General features: G+C 38.6%; 1 protein-coding gene across 2 annotated transcripts; it reads left to right on the top strand.

The window, feature by feature from the left end:
* The first annotated feature begins 6,574 nt into the window (after window positions 1-6,574).
* On the top strand, window positions 6,575-17,197 carry lad1 (ladinin). 2 transcript variants are annotated; one of them, XM_076984544.1, is made up of 13 exons: window positions 6,575-6,811; window positions 7,257-7,402; window positions 8,503-8,836; window positions 9,399-9,475; window positions 9,652-9,784; window positions 11,557-11,643; window positions 12,028-12,071; window positions 13,000-13,042; window positions 13,486-13,529; window positions 13,646-13,712; window positions 13,865-13,993; window positions 14,096-14,188; window positions 16,050-17,197. In XM_076984544.1, the coding sequence occupies exons 3-13, from the start codon at window positions 8,561-8,563 to the stop codon at window positions 16,128-16,130; spliced, it is 1,074 nt and encodes a 357-aa protein (XP_076840659.1). In that variant the 5' UTR covers window positions 6,575-6,811; window positions 7,257-7,402; window positions 8,503-8,560; the 3' UTR covers window positions 16,131-17,197. The 2 variants fall into 2 exon arrangements, with proteins under 2 accessions (XP_076840659.1, XP_076840658.1); XM_076984543.1 differs by having other exon boundaries at window positions 6,576-6,811; window positions 7,277-7,402; window positions 16,050-17,103.
* Window positions 17,198-18,302: the final 1,105 nt, after the last annotated feature.

Genomic DNA, 18,302 nt, shown 5'->3' with positions numbered 1-18,302 from the left:
CACCTGCGAGTCCTGCCCAACGGAATTTGTCGTTGGCTGACTGAAGTAAGGTCTTCAGGAACTAAGCGCTTACTCTCCCCCTCAGGTGTGCCGTCCTCAGTCGTGGAGTCCCATCTGGGGTGCCAAAATGTGTTAGAAATTCTGAAACCCTTAAATGGTGAGCACAATAAAAGTCAGAAGCAGTTGGGATAGATAATAAAGTGCAATGATTTATTTCAACAAAGCATGGATTAACCCCTGAGATCTCCGTTACAAACACGCCAGGTGTCTGTCACAGAGAGAGCTAATTCCCCATTCCGAACTCTCATCTTTTATACGTTTAATCATCAATACACACGTGTCCACGAGGTGAACACGAGGTGATCAACCAAATGTGATTGGACAATACATAGAATAATTAACACTGATTTGACAGATGCATATGATGCATGTCCCCTCCTCGTGATGTCATGACAGACTGAGTGTCGCCGTAGTCCCTTCCAAATAGAGATTAGGCGTCTCCAGCAAGGTCAGTTTAGGAACACCAGAGGAACATCAGATTAGGCCTCAGCCGAGGCCAGAGAACACACACACACACATCTGAGGCCTACTGAAGTCACGAGAATGGCTTCAGTGCCATGATTAACACACATATATGTAAAAAGATCTCTAACACTCTAAGAAAGCCTGACATAAATGGAAATCACCAAATTTCCACCACAATCGTTAACATGAGAAAACCCATAAGCCAGCTGTCGACATATTTTATACTCTACATAAGCTGTTCACATTCACATTACCAGTTCTCACTACTATTTCGCTTACATTATCGGAGATGTGCATGAGTGTAGCACCTGTGTTGGGTGCCAAGTGGGTAAATAAAAAACAGTGACTTAAACAATGAAAATATAATCATAAATACACTGCTCAAAAAAATAAAGGGAACACTCAAACAACACATCCTAGATCTGAATGAATGAAATATTCTCATTGAATACTTTGTTCTGTACAAAGTTGAATGTGCTGACAACAAAATCACACAAAAATCATCAATGGAAATCAAATTTATTAACCTTGGATGCCTGGATTTGGAGCCACACACAAAATTAAAGTGGAAAAACAAACACACTACAGGCTGATCCAACTTTGATGTAATGTCCTTAAAACAAGTCAAAATGAGGCTCAGTATTGTGTGTGGCCTCCACGTGCCTGTATGACCTCCCTACAACGTCTGGGCATGCTCCTGATGAGCTGGTGGATGGTCTCCTGAGGGATCTCCTCCCAGACCTGGACTAAAGCATCTGCCAACTCCTGGACAGTCTGTGGTGCAACGTGACGTTGGTGGATGGAGCGAGACATGATATCCCATATGTGCTCAATCAGATTCTGGTCTGGGGAACGGGCGGGCCAGTCCATAGCTTCAATGCCTTCATCTTGCAGGAACTGCTGACACACTCCAGCCACATGAGGTCTAGCATTGTCCTGCATTAGGAGGAACCCAGGGCCAACCGCACCAGCATATGGTCTCACAAGGGGTCTGAGGATCTCATCTCGGTACCTAATGGCAGTCAGGCTACCTCTGGTGAGCACATGGAGGGCTGTGCAGCCCTCCAAAGAAATGCCACCCCACACCATTACTGACCCACTGCCAAACCGGTCATGCTGAAGGATGTTGCAGGCAGCAGATCGCTCTCCACGGCGTCTCCAGACTCTGTCACTTCTGTCACATGTGCTCAGTGTGAACCTGCTTTCATCTGTGAAGATGAAACACTGTGCTGATCTCCTAACCAGCTCACACTTGCACACTATAACACACACTTTTACTGACACAGTATTCCCGTTATTCTGCAATTACAGTTACTCTCCTATGAGGATCTTACCAGCAAAGATATCAGTAATAACAGAACAGCACAGTTAATGTTGCCTTGAACTAATCTTCATACATATAATGAGTGAACTGTAGATTATAGATCTATTAAAATACTACATTAGGATGAAGTATTCTACATTCTATACACCCCCCCCCCATCAACAATTTACACTCGCCACCCCCTCCAGGTTCAAATCTCACTCCAAGTGATCTTGAAAAGTTGGCAACCCTGTAGTAATGTATGCCAGCCCCTGGCCATGCCTTCTCTCTTTCTTCAGAAATGTGTCTTTCTTGGGTTTTCTTTCTTTCCATCCTTATATCTTCCTGTCTATCTCAATATTTCTTCTTGTGAATTCTTCTTCTTAATTGCAAACATAATTTATTGATCTTAATAACCATAAAAGGGCATTACTTAACAAAGGAAACCCTTTGTTTTGTTTTTGTTCCATTTCATGCCGTCAGTATTGGCTCCACGTGGAAAAGGAATGTCTCAAGAACTGAGAAAGAAAAGCCGGAGAATTTTCCAGACGTTAAACTTCAAATTCAGGGCGGTTAGGGAACTGGTCTTGTGACCGGAGGGTTGTGGGTTCGATTCCCAGACCTGAGGCCATGACTGAGGTGCCCCTGAGCAAGGCCCTTAACCCTCAATTGCTCACTTGTATAAAAAATGAGATAAAAATGTAAGTCGCTCTGGATAAGGGTGTCTGCCAAATGCCATAAATGTAAATTATGACAGCTCCAGTGATGTGGACTGGATCCCTCAGCATGAATGGAGGGTGTTTGACAGGGGCTAACTGTGGACTAACAATTCTTAGTTTATTTTTCTTTATTTTTTAATAAAGAAAACTTTATTTACTTTATTTTTGTAAGGCAATCGGTTTCCTAAATTCTAATGAGTAAATAGGACTCTTTTTGTAAAGTTACATAAACTTTGGTAATATAAGCACCACAGAAATTACAAGTTAGCGTTACTATGCTATTAAAGTCTGTACAACTCAACTAAATTGAGTAAATACAACTGTTTGGTACATTTAAGTAGTAGTAGACATTAAGTAAACATAACTTGAAAATAACAGTTATATTTACTTAACTTTTTCAGTGCAACCGGTTTCCTCAATTTCTTTAATTAAGATCAATTTATCACATTTTACAGTGTGGAAGCAGCCAGAAAATGTTCACCTACTGTCTGGCGACTAGGAAATCAACCACTTCTTGTTTTGACAGTGTTGTATATGAAAGCTTTGAACACTTCAAAAATTTGGTTGATGAGTAATTAATAAAATTACTTAATAAAGAGTAATTAAGAGTACTCTTAATAAAGAGTAATTAATTAGTAATAATGAAAAGCCACCAGATGGATCAGTTTTTGTAAGAGAGTCAAAAAGATAAAAAAAACCTCTCCACCAGATGGCGCCAACTCACAAACGTATAACTGAAACAGATAAGCTTCCGCTAACTCAGAATCTGCCTTCCTTTTCTTCATTTTGGGTTTTGTGGGTTAAAGTGGCTGTGTGGTGAGAGGCTGTGTAAGCAACAGTATCTGTGAGTGAAAACATGGGTATTTTAACATGTCAGAATTTCACATCCCTGGACAGATCCAGTTAACCAGTGTGCAGTGCTGTGAGGGGACCAGTGTACAATCTTTGTTTTGGGACCAGGGTGTAGTAATGGTTTTTTTTTTTATATCTTCCATTGATTACTGCTCAACGGCTGCGCTGCCCAACGCAGGTGCTGTTCTCATTCACTCCTCTGATCATGTAGTAATGTAAAGATTTATGTTGCTATCTTTCTCCAATATTTAAAACCTTTTTGTCCTCAAAACATTAATCTCAATTGTATACAAAAGTGTATTTGGCAAATTCTACTGCACTGTGACCTGTACATTTGCAAAACCGCTTAGAAACCATATTATGGTTTCATAGGTTTCCATTGTTAGAAATAAGGTAGGAGCTAGGAGGAAATAAGGAGGTAGACAATCCCATTGCCACACAAGCCTCACATGTCCTCCATCTCATCTTCTTACACTGCCCTCTAGTGGACAGCCTGTAAGACAAACCGCTAGCACAAAAAATCCAAATGTCCAGGGGTGGGTTTCCCGAAACGTTCGTAGCGCTAAGTACTTCTTAACCTCGTACGTTTCATACGAGGTTACGAAGTACTTAGCGCTACGAACATTTCGGGAAACCCACCCCAGGCACGTAAAAGATGTGCAGCAACCGTATGATGCTATCATGTCAATATGGATCAGACACTCTAAGAAATGTTTCCAGTATCTTGTTGAATCTATGCCATGAAGGATTAATGCATTTCAGAAGGCAAAAGGGGGTCTAACCCGGGACGAGCATGGTGAGACCTAATAAAGTGGCCGATGAGTGTAGGTCGATAATTATTGAGATATCAAGATTTCTGTCCTTTAGTAGTGATTTAACCACTGCAGTTTAAAGAATGAATTACTATTCAGTTTTCCTGCCAGATATTCAAACGCAGAATACTCCTCTAATGAAATCTGCACACAGCTGAATGCTTTATGGTACAAAAATGCACCACCATCACCTTTCTTAAGACTCACCTTAATAAACCCTTCAGTTCATGTAATATATATGAAGGTGTGGAGCTCAGGGGTTCCCATTCATTGAGTCTTCTGGTAATCTGAGATGTTGATGCTGTCATCCAGCCATGTCATACATTTACTCTGGTTGTGACTATGATTTGGGTGGAAAGTAATGACTCAGTTGAATCAAGACCCTCGTAGGAGAAATTGTACTGTTTGACATCTATAAAGAGGATCCAAGATGGCCCAAGAAGAAGAGAGAGGCGGGGCTTTGTTTCGGACTTGTTGCTGTCCTAGACCAGCTCGTAACAGACATGATCAAAAAACAGCTTGCTCCGCAAAGCCCTCTAAGGGTCCTTCTCCATTAAACCCATTTGGAGGACTGATTTCTGACTGCAGTTCAAACCGTCTCAACCTCGTTAAACTAGGACGAACATATTCAAAACTACTGTGTAGGTAAAAGCCTAGGGCCGTGGTCAGGACATGCTGGAAAGACAGACGTAGACATAATGAACAGATGGGATCAGGGCCAGGTATGACAGCATAATTCAAAGTGGATCCTAAATCAGTAAGACATCTGTGTACTTTTCGCCTTTATTGCATACTGATTTAGCATACTGCATAGGAGGGATGTATGGCATTTCAGACAGAGCCTTTGTTTTCATGTCCCATGTGCTTGTGTTGTCATTTTGGTTCTTATCCACTGTTAATTTGTAATTCCACCCCTTGTTAGTATTTTCACCTGTGTCTGGTTTAATGTCCTTGATTATCTGTGTTTTTAAACCATGTGGGTTTGCTGAATATTTTTTTATGTAAGTCCAGATTGTTTCTTGTGACTGTCTAATACCGTATTTCCATTCCTAGCCTGGTGTGTTTTTGTGTTTGCCTTGTCTAGTTCTGCATTACATCCTTTTTGTTTTTGATTGCATTTCTGATGTGAACATGGACTGTGATAACAACAGTGATTACAGATTTGCCCATAATAAATCTCACCTCGTAATCGCTATGCAATGCCATTGACATTGCAGTCTGCAGGCAACTCACACATTTCCCTCAAGACAAGTGAATGGAATTGATGAACATATGATGGAGAAAATAGATATTACAAGCTGCAAACCAACAGCAGACAACAGGAAACATTGTTATCTGTTAACTGAATGTGAGCTATCAATGCCATGTTTTGAAAAGTTAACATGTTTGACATGTTAAATAATTATATAGAAAATGATCTTGCCCCTATTTTAAATGACATGAAATATGAAATGTATCAGCATTTAAATCATTAAGTTACTCTGCTGTATCAGATTAAATGCAAATGTTCTTTATATTCTGACTTTATTTTGATGGCTGCATTATGATGAAGAGTTGGTTTTAAAGGCAGAAAAGTCTAGTATAAAGGCATTTGAATTCTTATTTGCATTTACAATATCTCTCTTTGCTTTGTTGATATTGGATGGAATGTGCAGCATTAATGCAAACTGAATAAAATTTAACAGCCACCATTCCACAGAGTCACAAGTGTGTGTGTGTGTGTGTGTGTGTGTGTGTGTGTGTGTGTGTGTATATATATATATATATATATATATATATATATATATATATATATATATATATATATATATATATATACAGACTAGTGCTCTTACTATTATCAAGACTATTATTTTTAACTTCTCAAATAGAAATTCTGATATCCTTTTCTACATCTTTAATATGTGTACTTATAAATGACTCACTGTTCCTTGGTCAGAGTACAAAATCTATTTTGTTTTGAAGGTGTGGCATACTAGAGTATATAGAATCAGCAAGCCACTGAGGATTCTGAGGTCCCCTCTTAAATTTAAGTAGATAAATGTCATTGATTGATTAGACAATGGCAAATGCCTTATTGGTCAAGATTTAGCTTTGCACAGTGACCGATGCATTTTATATTACTCGTGATACAAGGAAAATTCCACCCAAAAATGACATGTTTTTGTTATCCCGAGAATACTCGCGTTGGGTACTTTTTGTTGACTTTATTTAACTTTAAGGGTAGGCCAACTTAACTTAATAAACACTTATAAAACTATGGTCTAATAGCACAAGAAGAAAGATCACGTTACAAAGACACACATCCTGTAAAAAAAACTCGTGCTATAGGCGGTTTTCTCAACACAAAGCAGCATGACACTGCTCACTTGCGATTTGCGATTAGCAACACCTCCTAGGTCGGGTGATCCGTGTCCCTCCAGGAGAGTGGGAGGTGTACTTAGTAATACTGTATGCTTTAGGTACTGCTGAGGACGTCCCGAGAGAAAACAAGCACCATTTCTTCGGTTAACATTAAGACTTAATTGGAAGTAAAGACTCGGTTTACTTACTGCTTCAGTAATGGCAGTTAATCGGAGCACCTGGTCAGCACTTTCTACGTAAGTTCGCATAATGCTTCCTGTTTTAGTTTAATTTGTTAAGTGTTTTGGCTACTCATTGCAACAGTAGCCAAATGCAATAACAAACAGAAACATAGTTATTAGTAACAGGATTACTTACAGTAGCGAAATACCTCAGCAATGCCATTTAGATCTCATTAGCACCGCTGTAATTGTATTTTCCAGCAGTTCTTGGCGTGTGATAATAGATTGGATACGCATTTCACAAGAATTAAATATACTAATACAGTCTATTTGAATGAACAGACTGCTTTCGATATTCCAAACATTACATTTTCTATTGGCGTTGTGTTGGAAATATGGTAAATGTTTCTTTGAATTCAGGCCTACTCTTTTATCATTCAGTTTACACATTTATTATTACCACGATAAGATGTACTTTCATTGCATGAAATGAACTTTGAACTGAATTATTCTCATATAGCTGTAGTTATATTTACTTAGGCTGGCCAAGCAATGGACGGTGGAAGATGAGGAAGAAACAGAGAGAGAACGGCGGAGAAAGACCAAAACTTCCACCTCAGACATAGACAACACCCCCAGTGATGAAACTGACCCACAAGCCACTAGGTGAGAAAACCAAAAAGCCACTGTATATATGTATTCAAATGCACCATGGTTATTATCCATTAAATTATCCATGGTTCCTGAATGAGGAAGTCTTCTAGAGCTCTATGTTAATGATGTTTGAACTGACAAAGTAGTTAAAGGATGTTTGCATAAAGAAACTAAGCTCAAGTCAACAATAACTGAAATATTTCATATGGAAAGATTTTACAGTGTCCATTTAAGTATAGTATGGCTGAATTTATTAGGCAGGTGTGCCTTCTGTATTGTCATATACTTAGTGCATACTCTCATATATTCAGTACATTTTCTCCTATTCTTCCGTATTCTCACATACTACATATTCTCATAAACTTTGTCTTTCATAAAACACATGATGGACAGCTTATTGCTTTCACTCTCACTCAAATCGCTCTTGTTTCTGAGTTAATTAATAGATCCAGTCCTTCCACCTGCCAGACCGACCCTGCTACCACTCCTTCCCTAAAATAGACTTCTGCCACATCTCCTCCAATGTGTCCCTTCATTAATTCCTCTCTTGCTACTGTGACTCTCCCTTTGGCCATCAAACCTTCTGCTATAACCCCCATCCTCAAAACAACTGGCCTAAATTCAACAGACCTCGAATCTCCACTTTCTTGCCAAAGTGTTGTGGCCTCTAAACGACTTTTTAAAGACTTGTTAGAAGCTTTCCAATCTGGTTTATGTTTTATGCACAGGACTGAAACACCTCTGCTATGCTTCCTTAATGATCATCTGTTCTGCACGGACTCTGGGGCATTCAGTATTTTACAGTTAGACTTTAGTGCCACTATGACACTATGCCGATGCCGTAGCCCCCAAATTAGGAAAAACCTTACCACAATGTCTCTGCCTATTACTTAAAATTTATATTTTCTATTAATATTTCCACTCTGTGATTAAATAACTTGCTGTATTGTTTTTTTGCTTGTTTGTCTTGTCTTATATCATTTTTTGTTTTCTTTATGCTTACTGGAAAGTGATGAGACAGCATATGAGCATATGAGAAAGACACTATACAAATGTTATATCAAATAATGATGACATAACATATCAATCATGTTGTTATTCTGCTTCCAAAGTGAGAGTTCAACTCCTGAAAACAATGACTCTAGTGGCGAAGGGTTGGAACAGCTACAGATGGACTTTGTGGAAATGCTACGGATGCGAGATGAACGTAGGAGGAGGAGACAAATGGAGACGCTGGACAGGCAAAGGAAAGAGGAGGAGGGAGAAGGAGACGAAGCCAGGGAAGAGGGAGAGAGCACGGGAGAGGTGTGGGTAGGGCTGCAGGGGGATACACAGCAGGATGACCTAAGCATGAGCATGCAGTGTTGCAGCGAGACCCATGTCTCTCCTCCACCCGTGTCTCCCACTGACTTCACTCTCAGCCAGGTCTCAGAAAATGGCAAGCATGTAAGCTTGTTGTTTAACTTAATAGTTTGCTTTGATGTGTTTCTCATTTTAAGCAGCACCTTTTCATTTTGGGGTTATTTAATAAAGAGCAAAACATTACTGGGGAACCTTTGACCAACAAAAAGCATAACGATTATTTTTTCCTCAGACAGCTGCAAATAGTTAGTATTGATAATTACAAATTGCTTCACAGCAATTCATTTGAACTATTCAATTGAAGGAACTTAGAGAACATTCATGTCCCTTGAATATCTTAGAATCTTAATATGCTGGCACTGCCAGGCAATGTAGATGTGAAAGTTTTTGTCATGTGAATTGGGGTCAGAGGCCATGTCGGTGTGAGGATGTATTCTCTTACTACCTGCAAACTGTGATTAATGATCTACAGCACTAACAGACAGACCTGCGGGAGGTCTAGTTTTATTTTATAGGACATTGTTTGAGTTAGGGAAGTAGCTGTTATCCAAAATATGGTTTGATATACAGGGTAGATTAAATATCAGAAATACAACAAAAACTGTGTCGACCTGTATTTTTAAACTATTTTCTGTGTGTTTTTAAGAGAGGAAATGGAAGCACAAACAATGACCATAATGTTACTCCATTGACAGCAAAAGAACGATCACAGAAATTTGTAAGGTAAGTACATGTGCAGATATAAACACATTTATCACTCACAGCATTTATTTATTAAAATCTTATTCTGCCTTTTTATGTAGATGGTATAACCTAAGACGACCTTCGTCCTGATTTGGCACTGTTCTTTGACGCTAATCTTATTTTAATCTCTGCTTTTCTTTTTTTTTTTTGATCAGCTCTGTTTCCATATCATTTGAAAAAAGTCCTACATCACCTGGAGTAGCAAGCTCGCCAAGTCCCACGTCTCCATCTTCTCAGGCTCCAGGAGTAAATAACATCCTGACCTCAGCACAAAATGGAGAACAAAAGGTGAGGCACCTATACTTTCCCTTCCGTTTCTATATTTCGGCTTTAAATAGGGAGACACACGAGTAAGGTACAAGTGAAGGTGTTCAGTAAACTGGGCGTTGTGATGGGCAGGGTGAGCGAAAATAAATGGAAGCGATCACGCCAAGTCTCAGGGAAATAGGATGGTTTAATATGTAAAGTGCGCAAACCAAAACCCGTGAACTGATCCGAATTAAGGATATAATAAACAGCGGTCAACTGGTACAAAGACAAGACATATATAGACGAACAAACGACCCTCAGGTGAGACGGATCGCGGGCTCCGCCCACCTGAGGGACGAACACAACACCACACCCACAGGACAAGCTGCTGCTGTAGACGGGGGCGACCAGTAGGGGGCCGCCGTACCGTGACAGGCGTTGTGGATGAGGTCCTGTGTGAACATTCTGGGATTTGTTTGTATGTGGCGCATAAATATTATTTTCAAACTAAACTGGGGAAGATTACTTGCTCAACACGCCCTTGAAAGATCCACCTGGAAAGCCAAAAACATTACATTTTAAAATAAAATAAAACAATTCTTGAACAATGGCATGCGACAATGGCTCGTGATCTTTGCTTGTGATCTGGTACACATGAGTATGTCATTACTATCTAATCAAGTTGTCATGGTGAGGGAAAGAAGGACACGCCCACATCTACACACACACCATTTCCCACAGGCTCTGCCCCGCTCCTCCTCTCTTCATTATTAGCTCATTTAATTAATGTGCAGCTCATTGAGTCCCCCTCTCCCCAGTCACTATTTAAGACCCACAGGTTCCTGCCACCATCGCTGCACATTGCAAAGCCCGGGTGACTCCCCAAGTTCGTTTGCTGCACTATTTTTTCAGAGACGGCCTAGAGCTCGTCCTGATGCACCGCCAGCCTTTTGCTTTTCTGTGTTTTGAAAGTCTTAATGGATAATAAAGACTTTTGGCCCTCTCCTTTGGTTCACTATCATAACTTAAAAGGCACAGATTAATAAACTCAAATGATAAATTTTTCTATGTCTGTTTTACATAAGACTATGGCTAAATACAACAACAAAGGTCACTCGTCAACAATAAATGTAATATATCGAAAAAAACGAAATATTTTCTAAACACAATGAGGAGCAGAACAATGTAATTCAAAGGTTACCCTCAAGCTAACCACTCAAGCTAACTAGACTCTTCTTGAACTTGTGACACAATTTAAAGTTGGTTTAACCTAGAGGGTTAAACCTTTAAGTGATTACATGCAACCAGAACCAGAACTTTTCATTTAGGTTAATGGGTGTCACTGTGGATCTATATCAGAATAACAAAACCATATTTCAGCAATTACAGGTTATAGATATTGATTCCAATGTCTGTTAATTGAGAGTTATTTCAACCGGTGGAGTAAATTTTTTTTTTAGTGCAGTGGTATCATGTTGGAAATGTAAAATAAACTGCACATTCTAGGGGTAAATTATGATTCCTGGATTTGCTGAGGGGAGACTTAGGGCAGTAAATGGCCAACAAATCATGATAAAGCCTTGATTTGTTTTTCTTCAGTAATTTCATGACTCAGTTTGGTCAATTGGTCAAAATTATTAATTAAATGTATTCTCTCCCCTTTACTTTCTTCTGGTCGCATCTCTGTGTTTTGGTCTCAAATATTTTGTGTGTGTGTGTGTGTGTGTGTGTGTGTGTGTGTGTGTGTGTGTGTGTGTGTGTGTGTGTGCGTGTGTGCGTGTGCGTGTGTGTGTGTGTGTGTGTGCGTGCAGGGATGTCAGAATGAGTCAGGAAGCAGTTCTGAACCTGCAGACAAACCCCCATTTATACGACAGAGCTCCAGAACCAGGTCCTTTAGGGTAATAAACTCACACAGTACACATGTCAGGATACGGTCTAGAAGGATCATTAGGCACACGTATTTTTGATATACAGAAAATAGCAGTTATTGTTATTAAACAACCTAAAAAAATCATGTTAAAATTAAATGCTGAGATGTTTACTTTTTTGATTTCTATCAGTCACAGGAGGCCATGTTACTGTTTGGCATGTTATTGCTATTATCAATTATGAGCCATAAACTTGCTTTTCAAGAGCCATGTTTGACATCACTGCTTAAATATATCACTTACAAAAGTCCTTTATTAATCCCACACCGGGGAATGTGCATAGAAATGTGTAGTTTAAACACCTGGGGTACACAGAGGTATGTTCTGCAGCCTAAAGTTGTTTTTCATTGACAGATCTTGAAGAAAAAAGAGGAGGAAAACATGTCATTACAGAGAAGGTAAACTTATTATAAACTTATTATAAACAATATATGTACAGCAGCAGTAATACATATCATATATATATATATATATATGATCTTTACCAATTGCACAAGAGCACAAACAAGTCATTAGGATGAAGATAGTTATACATACCATTATATGCAGCGTTACTGAACACCTTATGTATTTTGAATAAGATTAACACAGGGTTATTCCAGTGTTCATATCTGGTTACCTCCGTGTGAGATTATACACCAATCGGCCATAATATTAAAACCAATGTTATACTGACCAATGACTAATATTGTGTATGTCTCCCTTGTGCTGCTAATAACCTGTGACCCATCAGGAGCTGACTGCACAATAACTCTGATGGTGCTCTGTGGTATCACCAAAACAGTTGCAGTATACCTTTAAGTAAATTGCAAGGTGGGGCATCCCATAAGACCAGCAGACATGGAAATGCTCTCGTCCGGTTTTATAGCCATCGCAACGTGGCACAAGTTGCTCAGATCCTTAAACTTCCCAATTTGTCCTGCTTCCAACACATAAACTTCAAGAACTGATTCAACAGTGTTCAGTTCCTGCTTAATATGTCCCGCCCTTTGACAGATGCCATTATAATGAGGTAATTAATACTATTTCCAGTGGTTTTAACATTCTGGCTGATGGGTGTTTCATGTTCTTAGGCTAGATTTCCCTAGACTATTCTGCACTCCAACGTGCTGTGTTAATAAAGACCCTCCTTTTAAATACATTTCCCCCTCCTCTATCTTTTAAATATATTAACATATGGCCATAATGTCCTCCTGAAATGCATGACAATAAATAATAAATGTAATTAAATTAATACATTTGAATTAAAATCTAAAGGACCTTATGATAGCTTCTTATAATAATAAAGGCATAGGTTTAGTTCTGATGTGTTTGTCTTCGTGACAGTGCAAGTATGCGGATTGCAACAAAGAAATTTGAACCCAATAAGGTGAGTGTAAACTGAATACATCATCCACATTTTAGCTGTATTGCAGCCTTACCTTCATCATCCATGAAACTGTGACGGACATGGACGAGGGACGGGACATGAATCTGACATCAAACATCATAATGACATTCAGTACATACAAAAGTGAAATTACAAAGTTGCAAGAATAGTGTCACTGTAAAAATGGGTTAGGGTAGACAGGATACATGTGCAGGAATGAAGATGTTTTATTATTAAATAAACTAACAGAGGAATGAAGACAATGACTAAATAAAACAAGGTTAGGTCGAAAACAGTTAACGAAAATGGACATTCAGTCATGTCCAAACAGTCAAGTCTAAACATTAATATGAACACACATGGTGGGTAGTAGCAGGTGAGCTCACACTTGGGGATACATACTGTGCCCTTACAGAAACATTAAAATTTTTTCGATCACTTAGGGATCTAATGAAGATGAGGGCCAGCAGTCTCCTTTTCAAAGAAAGTAAGTGGACTCTCATTACATTAGGTTGTCATACATCAGCACTTCTTTGATGTTTTTTACATCCCTTGTGCACACCAAAAATGCTGAAGGCTTAATGTTAATGCTTAACGTTGCAGCACAAGGCAAAGAGTGTCTTCCCGTAGCATTCAGGAGAAGATGGAAAGACTGGCACAGGCATCACAGGTCCACATATGCAGGGATACACACACTCACACATAATGTAACGACGTAATTTACTAAACAATGTAATTTACTAAAGGTAAACGTGATACTTTGCTTTACTGTACTCTATAAATGCACAAGCTTAATTGGATTAAAATGAATTTCTTTTGTAGAAATGGGAGGCAATTAAATCACCAACACTGGCCCATAAGACAATGTTCTTGGTGGATGAAGTGTCAAAAAAAAGAGAGCTATTTGAGAAAGAGCAAGGAATATCTGAAAGTCTTACACCAAACAAAGAGGTTAGACCAGTTACATCGAATATAATACAGTTTTTTGTTTTATTATGTTATTGCTTTTTAATGATGAGAACTTGTAAACTTTAAATTGTTTTCCTTGTGTAGGACTATCGCTCGCTCTCTGCTGGGATTTCGGACCGAATCAATCGCTGGGTTAAGAAGAAATCACTTCATAGTTTGTCATCACTCACACCTACTGTAAGTGCTTCTGACATGGTTAATGCAGTTAGCATGCCTCAGCCACAATGCTCCAAAATGAACGGTACAATTATAGCTGTATAATATCCGGGTTCTCCAAATAAACTGAAGGAGTCCAGGTTCACGTTTCAAACCTGTAGCCACAGGACACTTCATATTGCACCATTATATACATAGTGCAAGGCAGCAAGCCACACAATGGGCAAACAACTATGCCTACCATTAGCCAAACAGATGACACACCATGTGTTGGGCGAAGGATGCTAAATATTTAAACTTGGTGCCACTTTAAAACGACACTGTGATGCAGGACCTTCAACAGACATATTACAGCTTCTGAATGCATTTGTCCAAGAGAATGGACTCACCCAGAAAAAGTTTATTAGGTCTGCATAGACGATGCCAGAGCTAGCACAGTTAATCACAGCAGAGTAGCAGCTCAAATGTCACAGGTGAGCATCGATTGTGAGGCAATGGTGGTTGAAGGAGATGTCAAAATAAAAGTTTGTGAACATCATTAAGACCCGAGTAATACATTCTTCACCTTTCAGATGATTTATCTGATATCTGTAAGGTACTGCATGACTCAACGAGCATACTTGAATGTAACATACAGCTAACATACATGAATCAACTAGCATACTTGAATGTAACATACAACTAACATACATGAATCAACTAGCATACTTATCAGACATTTTCTTTCGTTTAAATGATCTGAACTTGATATTCAACATAAAAGAACGTGATATTTAATAGTGTTTTCAAGGTTTACAAGCCAATTACATCTGTGGTTAAATATTGCTTCTTTCTATTAAGAATTTTAGCCCCAACCAAGTCGTATTTGTCTTTTAATGATTTTGAAAATTCATGGTTTGTTCTGGGTAAGATAACTGTAATTCTTTATATGTGGGTGGGGATCAGCTATCTCTCTGCTAGTGATTTGCGTTTGAAGCCTTGTGATGTGTTTGGGGATTCTTCTGATTGTGCTATTAAAAGATTCAAAGAATTGCAGCATTGAAAAACAATGCCAACATAGTGCCACCTGGTGATTTTTAGAAATTATTGCAGCCACAGGTTCAAATCTGCACATCACTACAAACTATACAACATGCCACTGTTGTCATATTTCATTAACATTTATAAACATTTCATTCATGATTAGTAACGATGTTTAGTTAGAAACAGTTCCACCCCCATTCAGTGTTTCGGTGATGTTTGAAGCTTCAGATGTCATTAATCACATGGTAATAATAACTCAGTACAAGCTTTGGCTAGCTGAGTTAAATAGTGATTTGAGCTTCGATGCTTCAGTATCTCTGTGATCTGCAACTAGATCAAAATAGTACAGCCTTTAAACTGGGAGAAGAAGCATAATTCGATTATGCCTATCTTGGTGTCTCTTCACTGGCATTCAGTGAAATTTAGAATCAGTGTTAGGATTTTATTGCTGGTTTTTAAAGACCTGAATGGAATGGTACCATCACACCTTCTAGAAATCCTCTAGGTCTGCCAGTCTAAAGCTTTTAGAAATATCCAGGTCCAATCTTAAGAGCAGAGGTGATTCCCATATTAGCACAACATCTTTTTCAGTGATACAGCAATTATATTTGTTTTTTGTGTGTAATGTGTGTGTTAAATGTGTTAGAAATTAGTTGTATTTCTTTTATTTTATTCGTTTTATTATTATATTTTAACATTGGTCATAATGGTGATTGACATAGAGGCGATGTAAAAAGTAGAACCACTGTACTAATGCGAATAGTGACCAGTGATGTGAGAATGCAAAGAAGACCTCATGTTGCAGGAAGCCCTGCAAAACGTCCACATTTATTTTATATGGTTGACTGTGTGTTTTTAGGATCTGAGACACGTAGACATCAGCAGCAAGAAGATGTTGTTTGAAAGAGGTCAAGAGGAGGGGCACCAAACAACAAAGTGATGTTTTCACTGTCTAAGGCAAGAGCCCAGTTCACTGTGCCTTAACACACACATGTATAACACACAAATTATTTTGTCAGCCATTTAATTCTCAAGTCATTATTCTTTCTAATGCCGTATTTTGTTAAAGCGTACATGGCAGGAGGCTAAAGAGGTTTTCTTTATTTTCTCATCATAAGGACACATAAACTGATTTTTTTTCACATTCTTCATTGCTAATTGCTAGTTTATTATTTCTTCCTATCTTTTCTGAGGTGTAATATTCCAATATTAAATTATAATTCATAAAATAGAATTTTATCATTTTTTGTCTTTTAATAAAATTTTTGCATGATCTCAATTTGAGCTCTTTTAGCACTTTAATTTCTTGTAATGTTTATTTGAAATTTGTTTAGTTTAAAATTAATTGTTTTAATTATCTTTGTAGCAACCTTTTATGTCAACGTGCCTTGCCTTTTCATATAAAAAATCCATAATTTATGCTTGTAACAACCTCTTTCATTTATCATTTTACTCAGTTAAATAAAGATTTCACTTTTGTTCTTTTCACCACAAATATCATGTGTGCTAATCAAAGAGTTCTGTCATGTTGATGCTCAGAAACCCAAAGAATAACTACATGAATTTGTAACGCTATGTGCGGGCAGAAGGATGAGGCTCGAAGTCCGGCTCAAACACAGACGTTACTTTTATCTTAGTGATGTTGCGCAGACAGCGCACATAAAACATCAACACACACTAACGTGAGTTGCTCAGACAAAGACGAGCATGGGACACTGCGCGAAAGCACATTAAATAGACAGACCACATAAACCCCGAGTGATCACGTGACGAGCCACAGGTGAGACCGATGAACACACTCAGACACAACCACACCCGCGAAGATCCACAGACGCAGACGACTAGACGTAGACAACATAAACACACGCCCAAAGGGGAGGAATCAGGGGCTGTAGCGTGACAGAATTTCTTTTACTATTTTACTGAATTAAAGATAATAATGCTATTGTTGTAAAATGTTGTTAAATTGTTATTCCCCTAACGTTGGAACTTTAGAAGCATGATCCAAAAAAAGAAGAAAGCTATGTTTATGGCTATGTTAAAAATACAGTTTATACTGTATACTGCATACTGGTCATTGAAGTCTTATGCAGTATACTGTAGTATCCAGTAATACAGGGTCACATGAACTTATGAAGTTTCATTTCATCAATTTTCCACCACTGTTGCATGCAAGGATGGAGAAAACCACAAAAATAGCTGTGATCACATATTGGACTATTTACACTCTCTGCATGCTCACCATGTTCATGGCACTTGTCTATACACCCCTTCTGTCATTTCATTCATCCTTCTAGTCCCCCATAGCAAACCACTGATTTTATAACTCCCTTATATTTCAGGTTATAGCCGTCAAACTTGTTTGAAAGGTCACAGCAACTGTCAACAGACACCAAACTGCATTCAATCGGCTTCAATCAGAGACACTGCCAAGCTTGTTAAGTCAATTCAGTTAATCTACTCCATATAATGGTGTAGAGCCAGGGGCCTCCAGTCATGAAGTCTGCTGGTAATCTGAGATATTGATGCTGTCAATCATTCTCTGTAGCGTGTGACAGTGACCTGGGAGGAATGCAGTCACTCACTGAGCTCTCATGACTGTGTTCATCTAGTGTTCATATGTGATGTGTGTATCATTACATACATTAACACCTATATTAACCCTGACAAGTGATGTGAACAGCCGGGATTATTTGAAGCCAAAGTACAAAATATGAAAATGTAGTGTGATCAGCAGTGTTGCCATAGTTACTTTGAAACAGTAATCCGACTACTGACTACTTCTTTAAAAAGTAATTCAGTTAAGTTACTGACTACTTGCTTTTAAAAGTAACTAAGTTAGATTACTTTTAGTTACTTTCAGCAGAGGCTGATCCCCCGCCCCTATAACATGAAAATGACTACCAGTTCTGCCAATACTCACTTTATTGACATGTATTTTAACCGGAACATCAAAAATGACACTGGCATTTGTAAACTTTTTCTTGAAATAGGCTTACATGTTTTTTAAATAAATAAATAAGACAGTCTCTGTTCAACTCCGCCCACTTACAGGGTTGCCAACTCTCACGCATTGAGACACACGCATTTGACTGTCTTCACACGCTTACAC

Source organism: Brachyhypopomus gauderio, chromosome 21 (genome assembly GCF_052324685.1).
Source record: "Brachyhypopomus gauderio isolate BG-103 chromosome 21, BGAUD_0.2, whole genome shotgun sequence".
Classification (NCBI taxonomy): Eukaryota; Metazoa; Chordata; class Actinopteri; order Gymnotiformes; family Hypopomidae; genus Brachyhypopomus; species Brachyhypopomus gauderio.
Note: the sequence above shows the minus strand (reverse complement) of the source record. Positions and strands in the feature narration are given on the sequence as shown.